We start from the raw sequence: 19,779 nt of genomic DNA on the forward strand, positions 1-19,779 counted from the left end.
GAGACTTCTTGATCGCGAAATGCCTTTTCCCAGTCCCTCAAATGCACCATTTTACTTATTGACGAACCCATCCAAATGGAAGTGGGCTACATTGCTAAACCAAATCAAACAGCGCATACTAATTCCCATCATGCCCCGCAGCCAACTGTGCAGTTTGAAAGTCCTAATACAAACTGTTCAAAAGTTATGACTGTTTTATTTCATATAGTTCAATAATTGTCTCCCTAACCGTTCAGTTGTAAAGTGTGCAGCAATTATCAGTGCCACTGACAGTTCACCCAACTACCATCTAGTGTAACTGTAAAACATTAATCACTGTTTTTAGTCACAAACACCTTACTTGTTTTACGTACACATTTTTTTAAACATAAAAGAAGGTGATAAAACGTACAAAGTGTAAAATAATGTTAATAGATGTGTCAACGCATCAAAAATATTGTAACTGGTTCTTCATATGTCTTTAAGCACTAAAGATGGCCACACCCAACTGATTGCTGTACCCTTTACTACTTGAGGCACCAATGAATACGTTACATAAAGTCCAAGTGCACTGAAAACAGCATACACTAAGGTAAATTCCATCATAAAGCAAGAACAACGTAACAACAGTAATGCAAAATAACACAGTATCATGATGCTCTAATGTACAAAACTTCTTTTATTCTGGCACAGTCAAAGATGTGAGAAGCTGTCTATGATGACCGTAATGACATTCATTAGCACTAGCATTTTGGCAAAACTGTAACAGCATACAAAGTGCTATATCTTACAGTGATGTCTAGGATAGCAAAAGTACAGACTAACAATAAGAATCTGTCCATATCATAATTAACAATATTTGTTTTTAATTTTATATTTTCATTATACACAAACTAAGAACTTCTACAGATCATTTTTCAATTGATATATTATAGAATCAATGATTTTACAAAATGTGACTGTCAATGACCAGACAGACATACAGAATCCTTCACTTGCATGAAACAAAAAATAGTGTTTCAATTGAAATGAGACAACAGAGCAAGGTAAGTTCTGAATCATGAAATTAGCTTTGAAACTAAGACTATAATAATATAACAACATGATACAATTGTGACATACACTACAGCAGATTAATATTGCACAGATATAACTTCCCAATGCTCAAGCTATTAAATACTCCAAGCAAAACTGTCTTCTCAAGGATAAACTATTTACATGCTGATCACATGCACTTCCAGTTTTATTACACATCAGAATTTACTGCAGCAGAGTAACAAGAATGTACCTCCCATAACGTGGTACAAAAGATAAATTGTCTCTTTTTAGACTACATGCATATCATGTTTAAGTTTGCTAAATTTTCTAAAAATGCATTAAAAATGAAAAACTATAATACACTATGTGAAACGAGATATTTACTGTATACACTGGTCTCTATGTTACCAAATCAAAGAGAAGAGTTTCCATTTCCTACTTTCATTAGGAACATGATATTCTAGAGAATTACAATTCAGTATTGAATTAAAACAAAAAATACCCTTTTTTATGTACAAGAAACAGAGGGTATATCTCTGGATCACAAAACAAATATCAATGAAGTTGTCAAGTCCAAAACTGCTTTGGAAAAATATTCAGTTTCTCAGGCAGTGATGATAGCACCTGGGAAAACAAATACCAAATATTTATTTTAATTAAGTTTGATTCAAAGACACCAATAGCTCTTTGGCATAGGAGATTGGTACACAGGTGTTAATGTTTTCACACAGTTCCTTTACATATGACTAAAGTATAGTTCCTAGAAAAGATTTATATTGCTCCCAACAATATACTGCCCTATCAACATCAGAATACAGATGTAATCGACTAGAAAACTTTTCTGCTTCCTCACATCAGTACTGATATGACAAAAGTGGTATAAATATAATACTCGGAGAAAGCTAAGAATCACAAGATATCCTCTCTGAAGAAATTTGGAACATCACGATTTCATATCAAACGTGGTTCTTCATTCGGAGAATGAGTTGCGGTAATCACATCCTTGGATGAAACATCAACTCTGAAACATAAAATAGAAAGCTTGAAATGCAATCATATCATGCAATTCAGTAAAAGTAAGAGAGAAGGGGAGGAGGAGACAGTACAGATGGACTTCTGAGGGGGGGGAGGGGGGGGGAGGATTATCTCAATAAAAGGAAATCTATGAGACAAAGAGTGCAGAGATAATAGAAAGCACTGAACAACCAAATTTCATTCTTTTCTCACAAATTGGACTAAAAGCAAGGCAGTTCAGGTATTTGATCTTGAATCTTGAATCACATACTGTCACTGACTATTATAGAAAGAATAGGGATAATTTGCCACATTACAAAGACTTTGATGAATAATAACCCATTTTTAAAACTAAATATCTGACACACTTATTTGAAAGGAATGGTATAAATCACACAGAAACAACAATTTATTGAGTATCAGGGCAGTAGACTACCACAATCACATGTGGGGATAATGTCTAAGGTGATAAATTACACCAGAATGACATTCCCATCCTGGTGAGATGGTGATCCTGCAACAAGTTAAACATTTTAAAGTCTAAATGCTTCCACACAGGGCTTAGGTCTCTGTGCCTTCATCTGAGAAAAAATTGAGGTCAACATGTTTGATTGCTTTCCTACTTTCAACTAGACACTTGGTGCAGCAATTAGAGCTATTACTTATCAAGCAGAATATTCTTAGTTCAAATCCCTACACTTATTTTTTTTTTCAGGTGGATGTTTAGAAGTATTTACTAAAACTTAAGATTAACATCTGGGGAATATTTAGAAGAAAGGGGACAGAGTTCTCATGAAATCATGCCAAGCATCGGTATCTGAGGAAGACTGTGCAATACTTCTGCTCCCACCATTATGTATCTCACTTGAGAATCAAGAGAAAAGGATAAAGAAAAAAAAGGGCACATCTAGAGTAGTATCAACAGTCATCTCTCTTTTGCTTAATATCCAATGCAAAGAAAATTCTAATACTGGCCAAGCATTGCACAATGTCTTGCAAATTATACAGAGAGATGTAGATCCACTACTGTGACATACATGACATACCACTGTTTCCTGATGGGGAAACAAATGAAATGATCATACGGTACTATTGGCCAGGAGACCATCTCTGAGGTTATTCCTGGCAGTAGATGACACACACCAGTGCCTAGAGTTTGTTATTGAAAAGCGCACAGCCACATATGGCTGGGCAGCTGTGTAAGCTGTATCAGTCCTTGGACCCATTACTATTGACAGCCAGGATGGTGGTAGCTTTTAACCATTACCACAGTTCACATTGATGGGCTGCTTAAATACATCAGTCATCTCTCTTGTCTTCCATCTGATAGTCAATTACTACTCAGCAAGTATATGAAAGAACTGTATAAGCCTGCTACAAACATTTTAGCGTTACCTCAGCATTGTATAACATTTGTTCTTCGGAAGCCTACGCTTACATAAATATAAAGATTTAGCCAAAATGTTCGGTACTCTGGCTTTCATGTTTTATGGGTCTCATTCTTTCTCTAAACAGGAAGCCTAACATAACTATAATTAGCAGGTTATAAGAACAATTATCATTTAAATTTCAAAAATTGACCAAAAGTAAAGTAAATTTTTTATAGATGAATAGCATTAGAATATAACAATACAGATAAAACAGAAATTACAGTTTTAATTCTGATGTTTAAATAGTAGTTTCCTTATTATATATTATAAACATATTACAAAATACAACTATAAGTACAACAGCAAATGAAAATTCAAGCAAATATTACCTTGTCCCTTCTCATTTATTTCAGTTTGAGCCAAGACCTGATAACTCATCATCATCTCCACCTATTGCTTTCCAAAATGCCATTACAACCTGTAAAATAATAAAGTACTTTTTATAATTCCATAAATTACAAATGTTGGACACCAGATATAATATATATGTTGAGGGGCCTATTCTTCACTGAAAGAACAATAACAAAAGGAACTAAAATTGGAAAACAGTACATTATTCTGGAAGCTGGTGAGAAATATTTAAACCCAAAAACTGATCCAACACTAACCATATGAGTAACGTTTCATAATACTATTGATTCCAGAAAATATCTGTGGCAGAAATGGTGACATTTTCAAATCACTGGCCGTCAAATCCAATGATTACTTCCTCACATTGGGAGCTAACTTTGCACCCACCAAGAGACAACCAAACACAGATACATTATATTTACTCATAAAGACACTGTATGCACCACTAACAGATATTAATTTTAAAAATGCAGCCCCTAAGGAGATTACAGAATGTTTAGGTCACTGAAACATAGCGATTCTGCTAGCTCTCACTGTTTTTCTAGCAGAATATTAAAATCTTGTGCTGACTTGATAGGATTACCCTTAAACTATCTTTGTAATCAATCAATGACTCAAGGCATATTTTCAGACAGACTTCAGTAAGTTGTTATAACACCCATCAACAAAACTAGAGATACGCAAACTACCTCTAATTACAGATCTATGTCACTGCTTCCAAGCTTCTCAAAGGTGCTTGAGAAATTAACCTATGACAGAATATTGACACATTTAATTGACCAGAACTTGTTAATTGCCTCTTGGCTTGCCCTTCATAAAGGATTCTTCACAGGTACAAACCTCACAAAAGTGCAAGCAGAGCTAAAAAAGAAAAATTATTCTGTCAATACATTCTATAATCTTACGAAAGCCTGTGTTTGTTTGGATAAAATTATACTTAGTAAACTAGAGTCTCAAAATTACTCATATTATGCCATTTTAAACCAGAGATAATGGCCACACACTAATTGGAACACACACTGCCAAATTCCTTGTCCAGCTGAATAACACAAATGGATCAAAACACAGATAAAATAATTAAAAGTTCACTTCAGCATGTTTTGGGATAGAAGCATCTCTCCTAGTGTTGACCTAAAGACAAGAGTGTTGGCTTCATTTGCAGATATTCACTTCCTGTAGTATTATGGAATTATTTACTCGGACAGTGCACCTAAAGTAAATTAAGTGTTCATTCAGCAGAAGCAAGCAGTAAGAATATTGTGTAAAGAGATAACTGCACATCTTGCAAACAAGGCTTCAATGAGCCACAGCCAGCTCCTTTCCCACTTCAAAGTGCCTAAAAGCTTTGCTACAATGCTGGAGCTCTTGCACCCATTGGAAATGGAATACACAACAAAAATGATAATGACAGACTCAAGTGAATGCCAGATTTGAATCTCAGACTGGCATCAAGTTTTAATGCATTGTGGATACACAAAAGAGGAAACACAATATGATGAAACAAACATTTATTTCCAATAAACACACCTGTTCAGCACAAGCTCTTCTTTGGTCACTTGGAAGTTTAGAGACTCGCTCCTTCATTGTACACAGTTGTTCAAATAAAGAAGAGAAACCTGCTACACCACCACTATCACCAAGTAACTCATCTGCAACAGAAACATAAAGCTACAGAGAATATTTTAGCCACAAACAGTGACAAAGAAAAATACCCCACAGATGACTATTTACCTATTCGTTCCTCTGTACATGTAGCTGCAAAGAAAGAACTGTTATCAAGAGTAGACCCCTGGTCTGCATCCTCATCACTGTTGCCATTTGTGGGTGTTGTGGGAGCATTACCCACTAACATTGATTGGACTGTTCGAGATAGCTGCTGGGGCTTACCTGCAAAACAACTGCACTTTAGTAAAGAACAATTGAAGAAAGGTGTGTAAGTCTTCACTGTCAGTATTGTTATAGCAGAAAAATAAAAACCTCTAAACATGAACAGGAGAAATTAACAACTATTTAATAATGTGACATCCAACAGGAATAAGAAATAACTTATAACATGATAACTATTATTACTGTGTGTTGTTTCTAGCACTGAAGAATTATTTACACATTTATTCCATAAATTTCTAACAAATTATTAGTTTTAGAAGTAAGCAATTTAATTCAAATAATAGCCAATGTTACAAAATGCACACTCAATGTGAGAGATATAGGAGATAGGCAAAATAATGTGAACAGTGGTAGTAATGGGATGGTTGCGTTTGACGGTCAACAACACAGGTAAGACACATGTCGTGTTGGACTGTGCATGTTCAGTACGGACTAGACATCTGTTCAGGTTGTTTATGAGTAGTGCACACTTCGTATTTGCATTCAGAGGTCAAGGTTGATGTGTAACAAAAGACCTAACAGAGTTCCAAAGAGGACACATTGTGGGAGCCCGATTAGCTGGAGCGTCAGTAACCAATGCAGCCAACTCATTGAATGTTCAAGAGTAACTGTTCCAACAGTCATCATAGCCTACACAAAACATGGAAAGACATCATCATGTAAATGTAATAGTGGGCACAAATGAAAACTAAATGACTGAGAGTGTCGTACATTAACACGAATTGTGTCAAAACAACACAAAACTACAGCGGCTAAAGTGACTGCATAGCTCAATAGCCTTCTTCGAGACACCATATCTATTGACACCTGTCACCGAGGACTCCATAAAGTGAATATTCATGGACAAGCTGCTACATCGAAATCATTTATTGATGACAACCAATACAAAGAAGTGTAAAACATGGTGTCAGGAGCATAAATCCTTAACAGCTGATCAGTGTAAACACGTCATATGGTCCAACGAGTCAATGTTTTTGTTATTTCCACATCGGACCTGGTTTAGATCTAGAGAAAGCCGAAAGAAGCCTACCATTCTGACCTCTCGATTCCAACAGTTAAGCATGGAGATGGAAGTGTGATGGTGTGGGCCTCCACATCACGGTATTCTGCTGGTCACATCATTACTTTCAAAGGCCGTTTTACAGCCAAAGATTATGTGAACATTTTAGGTGATCAGGTGCATCCCATGATTCAAATATTGTTACCAACAATGATGCCATATTTCAGGACAATAATACACCAATCCACACAGTCAAAACAGTACAATCATGGTATGAGGAGCATGCAACTGAACTGCAGTGTCTTCACAGCCAGAACAGTCCCTAGACTTGAACATTATCGAATCCTTGTGGGTGGCATTGGAGCACAGACTCCGGAGCAGATTTCCATCTCCCTCGTCACTACAGGAGTTAGAAGAGGTTGTGACTGAAGAGTGGCGTTAACGTTCCACTGGAGACTATACAATCACTATACACCTGTATTCCCAGAAGAATCGCAGCTGTATTACAGGCAGATGTGGGTCCAACCCCTTATTAGTAAACTACTTGCAAGTAAGTACAGGAGTCCACATTGTTTTTCCTATCCCCTGTAATTACTCATAAAAGAAACACAAATAACAATCAGAAAAATACATTAATAATTATAAAAATATACAGCTACATATCGACATAATCATCATTCTATTACAGACAATTTCAACTGCCTGAACAACTTGTCCGAAAAACACACAAAATACACAGATGTCAGCAGCTCCTTAATTTCCTCTTATTACTGAAAAGTGACACATTTCTAAAAGTGCAATAGGAGTTTGTCATCACCTAGTATAAGGTTATAATTAAAGTAGCAATCATCAAACATTTCCAATGTAATTTTTTTTATACTGATTACGATAAAATATAGTATGTATTGTCGCATTCAAAACAAATTATTTATATCAAAACCACGACTGCACACTGCATTATTGGGGTGTATCATTAAAGACTCATACTCCGCAGGCACTTTACAGAGTGTGAGAAAGTGTATTTATTATAGCTGTATGATTGACCTCCTTTCATGTGTCATCACAAATGGAGAGAAGAAAGGAAAGCCTGCATATCCTTAGCAGTCTTCCAACGACTGTCGGGCATTTGGTTTATTACAACCAGGTTTAAGTAGTCATTCAACTTTGGGTCACCCAGAACAGTTGCATTAAAAACAAATTTTTGTGGTTGGTATGGTTCCCACGTTATTTACTGGTGATGGTATAATCATACAGTGATGGGTCTTTCTGTCCATTTATTCACAATGCATTAAATTTATTTATACTGAGGGTCATCTGGCAGGCCCTGCACCAAATGGCGACCCTCTGTAGATCTTCTTCCTGGATTTCAATACAGTTTTCTGAGATTGCGTCTTCTGAATTTACCTTCTATAAATAGCCTCCCCCTCCCCCCACGAACCATGGACCTTGTCGTTGGTGGGGAGGCTTGTGCACCACAGCGATACAGATAACCATACCATAGATGCAACCACAATGGAGGGGTATCTGTTGAGAGTCTAGACAAACTTGTGGTTCCTGAAGAGGGGCAGCAGCCTTTTCAGTAGTTACAGGAGCAACAGTCTGGATGATTAACTGATCTGGCCTTGTAACATCAACCAAAATGGCCTTGCTGTGCTGGCACTGCAAACAGCTGAACACAAGGGGAAACATCAGCCATAATTTTTCCAGAGGACATGCAGCTCTACTACATGGTTAAATGACGATGGAACCCTCTTGGGTAAAATATTCCAGGGGTAAAATAGTGCCCCATATGGATCCCTAAGTGGGGACTGCTCAAGGGGACATGGTCATCAGTAGAAACAAAACTGGCGTCCTACAGATCAGAGTTTGGAATGTCAGGTTAGAAAATTTAAAAATGGAAATGGATACGTTAAAGTTAGATATAGTGGGAATTAGTGAAGTTCGGTGGCAGGAGAAACACGACTTCTGGTCAGGTGACTAGAGTCATAAATACAAAATAAAATAGGGGTAATGAAGGAGTAGGTTTAATAATGAATAAAAAAAATAGGAATGTGGATAAACTACTATGAACAGCACAGCGAACACAATATTGTAACCAACATAGACACAAAGCCCACACCCACCACAGTAGTATAAGTTTATATGCCAACTGGCTTTGCAGATGAAGAGGAGATTGAGGAAATGTATGATGAGATAAAAGAAAGTATCCAGATAATAAACGGAGACAAAAATTTAATTGTCACGGGAGACTGGAATTCAACAGTAGGTAAAGGAAGAGAGGGAAAGTAGTACGTGAATACGGACGGGGGGAAAGGAATGGAAGAGGAAGTCATCAGGTAAAATTCTGCACAGAGCATAATTTAATCATAGCTAACACTTTATATAAGAACCTTAAAGAAGGCTTTATATATGGAAGAGACTTGGAGACATCAGAAGGTTTCAGAATGATTATACACTGGTTAGAAGAGATTTGGGCACCGGATTTTAAATTGTAAGATATTTCCAGAGGCAGATGTGGATTCTGACCACTATTTATTGGTTATGAACTGCAGATCAAAAATTAAGAAATTGCAAAAGGAGGGAATTTAAGGAGCTGAGATATGGATAAACAGAAAGAATCAGAGGTTGTAGAGAGTTTCAGAGGGAGTATTAGGGAACAATTGGCAAGAACATGGGAAAGGAATACAGTAGAAGAAGAATTGGTAGCTTTAAGAGATGAAATAGTAAAGGCAGCAGAGGATCAAGTAGGTAAAAAGACAAGGGCTAGTAGAAATCCTTGGGTAACACAAGGAAGACATTGAATTTAATTGGTGAAAGGAGAAAATATAAAAATGCGAGAAATGTAGCGGATGAAGGGGAACATAAATGTCTAAAAAATGAGGCTGACAGGAAGTGCAAAATGACTAAGCAGGAATGGCTAGATGAAAAATTAAAGGATGCTGAAGCTATATCACTACTAAGGGTAAGATAGATACTACCTACAGGAAAATTAAAGAGACCTTCCGAGAAAAGAGAACCACCGTGCATGAACATCAAGAGCTCAGATGGAAAACCAGTCCTAAGAAAAGAAGGGAAAGCAGACAGATGAAAGGAGTATATAGAGGGTCTATACAAGGGAAATGCACTTGAGGACAATATTATGAAAATGGAAGAGGACATAGAGGAAGAAGAGAAGGAGGATATGATACTGCATGAAGAATTTGACAAATCACTGAAAGACCTATGTCGATACAAGGCCCCGGGTGTAGACAACATTCAATCAGAACTATTGTAGCCTTGGGAGAGACAGCCATGACAAAACTCTTTCATCTGGTGAGCAACATGTATGAGACTGGCGAAACAACCTCAGATTTCAAGAAGAATGTAATAATCCCAATCCCAAAGACAGCAGGCACTGACAGGTAAGAAAATTACAGAATTATCAGTTTAATAAGTCGCGGTTGCAAAATACTAACAGGAATCCTTTACAGAGGAATGGAAAAACTCATAGAAGCTGACCTCGGGGAAGATCAGTTTGGATTCCAAAGAAATATAGGAACACGCAAGGCAATACTGGCCCTACAACTTCTCATAGAAGATAGTTTAAGGAAAGGCAAACCTACATTTACAGCATGTGTGGCCTTAGAGAAAGCTTTTGACAATGTTGACCAGAACCCTCTCTTTTATATTCTAAAGGTGGCAGCTGTAAAATACAGAGAGCAAAAGGCTATTCACAATTCATACAGAAACCAGATGACAGTTATAAGAGTCAAGGGGTATAAAAGAACAGCAATGGTTAAGAAGGAAGTGAGACAGGGTTGTAGCCTATCCCTGATGTTATTCACCTGTATATTGAGCAAGCACTACAGGAAACAAAAGAAAAATTTGGATTATGAATTAAAGTCCAGAGAGAAGAAATAAAAACTTTGAAGTTCGCTGATGGCATTGTAATCCTCTCAGGGACGGCAAAGGACTTGGAAGAGCAGTAAAGAGGAACATCAATAAAAGTAAAATGATGATAATGGAATGTAGTCAAATTAAAACAGGTGATGCCGAGGAAATTATATTATGAAATGAGACACTTAAAGTACACTCCTGGAAATGGAAAAAAGAACACATTGACACCGGTGTGTCAGACCCACCATACTTGCTCCGGACACTGCGAGAGGGCTGTACAAGCAATGATCACACGCACGGCACAGCGGACACACCAGGAACCGCGGTGTTGGCCGTCGAATGGCGCTAGCTGCGCAGCATTTGTGCACCGCCGCCGTCAGTGTCAGCCAGTTTGCCGTGGCATACGGAGCTCCATCGCAGTCTTTAACACTGGTAGCATGCCGCGACAGCGTGGACGTGAACCGTATGTGCAGTTGACGGACTTGGAGCGAGGGCGTATAGTGGGCATGCGGGAGGCCGGGTGGACGTACCGCCGAATTGCTCAACACGTGGGGCGTGAGGTCTCCACAGTACATCGATGTTGTCGCCAGTGGTCGGCGGAAGGTGCACGTGCCCGTCGACCTGGGACCGGACCGCAGCGACGCACGGATGCACGCCAAGACTGTAGGATCCTACACAGTGCCGTAGGGGACCGCACCGCCACTTCCCAGCAAATTAGGGACACTGTTGCTCCTGGGGTATCGGCGAGGACCATTCGCAACCGTCTCCATGAAGCTGGGCTACGGTCCCGCACACCGTTAGGCCGTCTTCCGCTCACGCCCCAACATCGTGCAGCCCGCCTCCAGTGGTGTCGCGACAGGCGTGAATGGAGGGACGAATGGAGACGTGTCGTCTTCAGCGATGAGAGTCGCTTCTGCCTTGGTGCCAATGATGGTCGTATGCGTGTTTGGCGCCGTGCAGGTGAGCGCCACAATCAGGACTGCATACGACCGAGGCACACCCGGCATCATGGTGTGGGGAGCGATCTCCTACACTGGCCGTACACCACTGGTGATCGTCGAGGGGACACTGAATAGTGCACGGTACATCCAAACCGTCATCGAACCCATCGTTCTACCATTCCTAGACCGGCAAGGGAGCTTGCTGTTCCAACAGGACAATGCACGTCCGCATGTATCCCGTGCCACCCAACGTGCTCTAGAAGGTGTAAGTCAACTACCCTGGCCAGCAAGATCTCCAGATCTGTCCCCCATTGAGCATGTTTGGGACTGGATGAAGCGTCGTCTCACGCGGTCTGCACGTCCAGCACGAACGCTGGTCCAACTGAGGCGCCAGGTGGAAATGGCATGGCAAGCCGTTCCACAGGACTACATCCAGCATCTCTACGATCGTCTCCATGGGAGAATAGCAGCCTGCATTGCTGCGAAAGGTGGATATACACTGTACTAGTGCCGACATTGTGCATGCTCTGTTGCCTGTGTCTATGTGCCTGTGGTTCTGTCAGTGTGATCATGTGATGTATCTGACCCCAGGAATGCGTCAATAAAGTTTCCCCTTCCTGGGACAATGAATTCATGGTGTTCTTATTTCAATTTCCAGGAGTGTAGTAATGAGTTTTTTTACTTGGGAAGCAAAATACAAGGGTTGGAACTTTAATAGTGGCAACTATTTATTTATAACTCGTACAAAATAGATACATGTTTCAAAGTTTTACTGACCATCAAAGTAGTCACCAGCATTGTGTATAACTCGTTGGCAGCGATGTGGAAGTCGTAGGATACTCATAGCAGTGCCAGTAGTGTTGACAGTTCGAGCGGTGCGGACTAATACCCAACGAATTTATAGTAGTTCTCAAGCGAATACCGTGAAGTGTTTCCTTCAGTTTAGAAATCGAGTTGAACTCATGAGGGCTCAAGTCAGGGGAGTGCAGTAGCTGGTATAGCACTTAGCAGCCCCACCAGTCAAACAAATCAGTCACAGCTTGCATCCACACACTGTCCTGCAAAACGACGTTCAGATCCTGCAAAAAGTGTCACCACTTCTTTCTCTATGCTGTTCATTTTTGGAACACAACCTACGACCAGCTTAGAGACAGAAGTGACGACACTTTTTGCAGGACCATGATTTTGTAGGGCAATCCTGAAGCATGTACAGTGCAAGTTGTTACTGATTTGTTTGACTGATGGGGCTGCTAAGTGCTATACCACCTACTGCACTCCCCTGACTAAAGCCCTCGTGAGTTCAGCTCGATTTCTAAACTGAAGGAAACACTTCACAGCAATCACATCAGAACTGCTAGAAATTCGTCAGGCAATAGAACGTGCCGCTCAAACTGTCAACACAACTGGCACTGCTACGACTTCCACATCGCTGGCAACAAGTTATACACAATGCTGGAGACTGCCCTGAAGGTGAGTAAAATTTTGAAACACCTATCTATTTTGTACGAGAAATTCCAACCCTCGTAACTGATGATGGTCGAAGTCGAGACAATATAAAAGGTAGACTGGCAATGGCACGAAAAGTGTTTCTGAAGAAGAGAAATTAGTTAACATTAAGTATAGGTTTGGCAGGAAAGCCTTTCTGAAAGTATTTGTACGGAAAGTAGCCATGTATGGAAGTCAAACATGGACAATAAACTGTTAAGACAAGAAGAGAACAGGAGCTTTTGAAATGTGGTGCTACAGAAGAATGCTGAAGATTAGATGGGTAGATAACATAACAAACGAGGAGGTAGTGAATAGAATTGGGGAGAAAAGAATTTTGTGGTACAACCTGAATAAAAGAAGGGATTAGTTGGTAGGACATGTTCTGAGGCATCAGGGATCACCAATTTAGTATTGGAGGGAAGCGTTTGGTGTAAAAATTGTAGAGCGAGACCAAGATATGAATACAGTAAACAGATTCAGAGAGATGTGGGCTACAGTAGTTACTCGGAGATGAAGAGGCATGCAAAGGGAAGAGTAGCTTGGAGTTCTGCATCAAACCAGTTTGCGAACTAAAGACAAAAACAACAGAACTTCCGACATTATCCTCTAAATCATTTATACACACAGTGAGTCTTAATGACACTATAATACTCCCTTGGAACACTTCCATAGTTAATTTTCCATCAGAATGTCTGTAGTTCTATCTGCTATGAAATGATGACTCAGTCACAAATCTGGTCCAATATTCAGTAAACTTGTATTTTGTTCACCATGCGATCAGTTTGGAAGACCAGCAGAAGTCGGGGAACACATTAGCAATCTGGGCACTGACCTGGGCACTGACTCTCACCTAATTTCACAGAGGTTTTTGTTCAAGAAGGTCATGATATACAAGCCTAAAATGTGTTCCACAATTCTACTATGACGACATCAGTGATGTAGGCATATGATTATATGCACATCTGTTTCATTGCTTGGTACATTTTTTTGTCCCAGTGACCTATTGTTAACTGCTGCTAGAAGAGGAGCCTGTTCTTTCACATAATCTGAATATAACAGTACTGGTATTCGCAAAGTCCAGATGCCTTTCCTGTGCTGAGTGACTGTAGCCAATTTCCTATACTCCAATCACTTATTTCAATAGCTGTTGTTTTGGCATTCGTGTAACAATTCATATGAGGAACTATAGAATTATCTCCTGCAGCAAAACACTTTTGGAAGACCAAATTCAGTATTTAAGCCTTCTGTCTATTATCTTCTGTCCAGGTCCCAGTATGGTAACTGAGCATCTGAACAGGCGATTTTATCCATTTACTGGCTTTATACAAGATCAAAATTTCTTAGGATTTTTTACTCGATTGATCTGCTAAATTTTACTCAAGAATTTACTGAATACTTCTCACAGTGTTGTCGTTATACTCATTCTCGCTTCATTCAGTTGTGTGCAAGGCTGTGGTATCCCCTGGTATCCACCATTGCACAGACATGTACTGTAGACTGCCGCCTCTACAGGCCATAGTCAATACTAATGCAAGAGACGCAAAACAAACAGTACAACCACAACATACGCACACCACGATTACAATAAGCTTTAAAGAAACTGTGTTAAGTTGCATGGCAACTTTATTTATTCACTGATGATTAGTTTCAGACTGCTCGACCATTATCAAATCTTCCATGTACATAAGTATTGCATTACAAGGCACAAAACATGTAAACGTTGCACTACACCACGTAGGATCAACCCAAGAACACTGCTTCATGTCAAAGGACTTACATTTTGGGTAACTATGTATCATTTTCCCTTCAGCCTTAAGCATTTCTAATGGAATACAGCTTCTGCCACCATACCTTTCTTCACATCTCAAATGCCTTTATACACCTCATCTGGTATCCCAGACAGTTATTTAGTGTCACTCTTCTTATTATTAACTACCTGTATTTCCGATTGATCCCTTGAACTACACAGGTCATTCAAAATTCCTATTACAGGCTTCTAGGGGTCGTAGGGCGGCTTAGTAGATGAAGTTCTGAAAAGGAACGCTTGTCTGGAAATGTATCATTTGGAGTAAAATCAATTTGAAGACTGGATCACATCCAAATCTCCCACTCGACAGTGTGCATGAGCTAATAAAAGGACACCACTGCCGGTCCCTGTTATAATTATGAATCACATAACGTCTTCATCTGACTACAACAATGGCTGGAAGAAATTGATAGGTTCGAAACTAGAAGGACTGGCTCGGTGCTCCACAGACACGCTGCACTCTTTAACTTCAAAGAAGATGTCCTTCGTCATGTACAAGACAACACAATGACAATTACTCGAAATATTGCTCAGACCATGTGCTCCTCGAGCACGCAGGTCAGAGCTCACTGTCTCTGTTGTGTGCATACTGTGAAATGGGAGATTTCAAAGTCACCCAATCCTCAATCTGATTTTACATCCAAACAGTATATTTCCGGACATGGGTTTCTGATCAAAACTTCATCTAAGTCCCCTCTAGAATCCCCAGAAGCTTGTAGCAGGAACTTTGAATCACCGTGGATAAAATTCAAAAAATCTTAGAATGTCTGTATAATTTTATCTCTGTTGTTAGTTACTTTGCCATCTGCTATCTTAATTGCTAAAATGTGGCATCTATCCAATGAGAGTATGTTTTGTTTTCTTCATACTCTTATTGTTTTCAATTGTATCTTCTCATATCCTCTTGGACATATTTCTGAATATTTTTAGCATGGTGCAGCAGAGTCAGCAACTGTAAAATGTAATTATATTAAATTTCAGCCTCCAGTTGCATAAGCAAAGGAATTTTACCTAGGTTTCGGCTATAACAATGTAGCCTCCTTCAGAAATGTCACAATATAAAATAAATTAAAACATGCCAGATATTGGGCTTGTCAAACTTAAAATGTCATAAGACTGCGTCACTTCTACTAGTGTTTTACTGGGTCTAAGTCTGTATTACTCCGCACGCGCATGCGCACGACCACCATATGAGCTCGCTGCATTGCTGCCCATGGCACCCAGTTACGACTCAGTGCCCGCAGCCCACCTGTCTGGCCTGTTGGAGTGCCCTATCGACAAAACACTAGTAGAGGTGACGCAGTCTTGTGACTATCTACTGTAGACTAACATTCTAAGTTTGAAAAGGCCAATATCTGGCATGTTTTAATTTATTTTATATTGTGACATTTCTGAAGAAGGCCACATTATAATAGCTAAAACCTAGGTAAAGTTTCTTTGCTTATGCAGCTGGAGGCTGAAATTTAATATATTTCTGGATAATACTGTTTAATTCAACAAAATCTAACAAGTCCTTTATTTCTGGTTTTCTTAAAACTCTCATCTTCTCTTTAATAGCTTCCTTGCTCCATCCAGGATTTTCTTTTCTTTTGATTTCATCCCCTGCACCAGCTTTGTTGCTATGTATTATGGAATTGTTTTCTATGGGAAAATTTCTTTTTCACAGAAGGTTTTTAATGTTCATCACATATTTTCCCCTCATATGTGATGAACAGTATGAAAAAAATCCATGTGGTGAACACTAGACAGAAGAATGACACCCTGGCAAACCAAAACTAGAGGCTGATTTGATAACTGCAGTGCTTTCCTAGGCCATGATCCTACTGGAGGCAGTATGCCCTTGCCTTCTTCCAAGTTTTGAGTTGACTTAGCAAACCAGTTATAGATACACCCCGCCCCTCCCCCTACACACACACACACACACACACACACACACACACACACACACACACACACACAGTTTAATGTGCAACTTGGTATTTTTCTAATTAGCAACACCAGAGGAGGAACAAGGAATTAGCGGAAAAAAAAAGAGGAAGAAACTCAATATTGTCCTAATGAAAGACAAACTCTGACCTCTGGGATCACTAGCCTGGACTGACTGACTGATTTATTTATTTATTTATTTGAGATATATATTCCATAGATCCAGTATGGCATAATTACGCATGGATGTGGGACGAGTCAAAGCAGATACAATATAGATATCATACAATACAATACAAACTGTTATATTACACATGGTAGATGAATGATTCAAAACTGGTACAATACAATAATAGAGATAATAAACAATACAATACAAAAATACAATAGTGATAAAAAAACAATATAGATACAATGAAAAAAGAAATAATCTGATTTACTACTAAAATTATTTATCTCTGCTGAAGAATTCATCTAAAGAGTAGAAACATTTTTCCAGTAGGAATCCCTTTAGCTTTCTTTTGAATAATGTTTTATTTTCTTTTAGACACTTTATATCACTCAGGAGTGCATTAAAGATTTTTGCACTTGTGTACTTTACCCCTTTTTGTACCAGAGACAGATTTTTTTGTTCACAGTGCATATCACCTTTCTGTCTTGTGTTATAAATATGGTATGCCTCACTTGTTTCATATTCAGAGGAAATGAGAAGTGTGAAAACCATGATTGAGAGGAGCTATTGTGAGGTAGTGGTTAATATACCTAACTGTTTAAAAAAATTGTGGCATGAGGTTCTTGGAGGAGCACTACATATAATTCGGACTACTTTTTTCTGGATTACAAAAATTTTTTTTGAAAGTGGTGAGTGGCCCCAAAAGATTATTCCATACACATCATTGAATGAAGGCAGCCAAAATATGCAGACTTTGATACATTGATGTCTCCAATTTTGGAGATTATTTGGATGGCAAATGTTGCTGAGCTAAGCTTTTTTAGTGTTTGCTGTATGTGGAATTCCCAGTTGAGCCAGTTATGTATGTGAATGCCTAGGAACTTTGTGCACTGAACGCTTTGTAACTGTTGACTCTCGTGTGCAATGTTAATCTCTTCTGGGCTTATGTAACTGGATTGGAACTGCATGTAATTTGTTTTATTGAGATTTACTGCTAGAGAATTTGCTGTGAACCAGTTCAGAGCATTTGCAAGTGCTTGGTTGGCATTTAACTCTACGTCAGTGGAGGTTTTGCTGGCTGTCACTATACTTGTGTCATCTGCAAAACATTGTGATATTGCTAGCACTGTTTGAGGACACATGTAGGTCATCAATATATATAATAAATAGAAGGGCGACCAAGGACTGACCCTTGTGGAACTCCATGATGTACTGTTTTCCTGTCAGACTCTACCTCTCCTACTTGTAGATTGTTAACACCTAATACTTTTTTTTTTTTTTTTGGTCTCTCTTCTAGATATGATATGATCCAGTTACCCATTTGCCCACGGATTCTACAACGGGCTGCTTTTCCTAAAAGTATTCTGTGATCAACGCAGTCAAAAGCCTTATTCAGGTCACAGAATATACCAACAGGTAACTTTTTCTTGTCAAGGCATTCTAAAACGTTATTTGTAAGTGCATAAATTGCTTCGGTTGTAGATGTACCTGATCTGAAACCAAACTGTAGTTTACTAATTAGCACAAACTTTTCAAGGTGATTGACAATCCTGACATATATTAATTTTTCAAAACTTTAAAAAAAATTGTTACAAGAGAGACAGGATGATAGTTGGAAACATCTGTGGGATCACCTTTTTTGTAGAGGAGCTTCACAGTAACATACTTCATTCTGTCAGGGAAGATACCTTTATTTAGAGAGGCATTGAATATATGTGTTAGAACTTTAGAGAGTTGATTAAAGCTGGCTTTTAGCACATTGCTGGAAATATTTTCTACACCCGATGAATTTTTACTTTTTAGAGAAACTATGGTTTTTTTAATTCTTGCACAGTTATGGGAGCTGTACCTATCATGTCTATAGACTTAGGGTAAAGTTCTTTCAGAGTTTTTATTGCCTTTTCTGAAGAGCCTTTGCATGCTGTTTTCTCAGCAGCAGTTAAAAAGTGCTCATTAAAGATTTTAGCTACAATATCTTGATTTTGAACTAGCTTACCTTCATTGTTAAGAGCTATATTTTGGGTCTTGTTGGGGTAATTTGCACCAGTCTCATTTCGTATCACTTCCCATATAGTTTTGATTTCATTAGTGGAGTTATTAGTTTTTGAGCACAGATACGTACTTTTTGATTTCTGAATGACTTTGTTCAATGTTTTACAGTATTTTTTATAGTTATTTAAAAGGTTAGGGTCATCTGATTTTTTTGAGGCAATGTACAACTCTCTCTTTCTTTTGCATGAGATCCTAATTCCACTGGTAATCCAAGGCTTGTTGGTGGATTTTTTAGTATGGGTTTCATATATTCTTTTTGGGAAGGTACTTTCAGATATTAGAGCCACTTCATTACTAAAAAGGTTGTACTTGGAATTGGCATTTTCTACATTATATGCTGGACCCCAGTCTATATTTTGGAGATGTGATTTAAAGATCTCAATAGTTTTATCACTAGATTTCCCTGTAATTTTCCAGTTGGGACCACTATTAATATCACAAATACTTGAATTGTTAATGGTGAGTCTTTGTCCATCATGGTCAGAGAGACCATTCAGGACTTGCCTGACAGCTATATCATCAATCTTGGTTAGTTTCTAGTTTCTCAAATGTTCATGTAAGTTGTTATCATTTAGACACTGAAGAGCTTCTAAACATGTTACTGGCAGATATCAGCACTACAGTATGAAAACAAACACACCTGTCAAATTGTTTATCATGTGCTATCTTTCAAAAGCTGACGTACTTAACTCCATTTTCAAATGTTCCTTTACAAAGGAAAACCCAAGAGAACTGCCCCAATTTAATTTTCATATCATTGTAAAGATGACTGAAATAAGTATTAGTGTCCGTGGCATTGAGAAACAGCTGAAATTGTT

The 19,779-nt window shown here is 38.7% G+C and overlaps 1 protein-coding gene across 1 annotated transcript in view; it reads right to left on the reverse strand.

Moving 5' to 3' along the window:
- Positions 1-483: 483 nt before the first annotated feature.
- Positions 484-19,779, reverse strand: part of LOC124615757 (alpha- and gamma-adaptin-binding protein p34-like) — an 81,602-nt gene continuing 62,306 nt past the window's right edge. The window contains exons 5-8 of the mRNA XM_047143846.1: positions 5,544-5,699; positions 5,340-5,461; positions 3,791-3,879; positions 484-2,038 (exon numbers count right to left, since the gene is read on the reverse strand). Of these exons, the coding sequence (XP_046999802.1) occupies positions 3,811-3,879; positions 5,340-5,461; positions 5,544-5,699 (347 nt within the window). The 3' untranslated portion in view covers positions 484-2,038; positions 3,791-3,810. The remainder of the gene's footprint in view (positions 2,039-3,790; positions 3,880-5,339; positions 5,462-5,543; positions 5,700-19,779) is intronic.

This window comes from Schistocerca americana, chromosome 5, assembly GCF_021461395.2.
Source record: "Schistocerca americana isolate TAMUIC-IGC-003095 chromosome 5, iqSchAmer2.1, whole genome shotgun sequence".
NCBI lineage: Eukaryota > Metazoa > Arthropoda > Insecta > Orthoptera > Acrididae > Schistocerca > Schistocerca americana.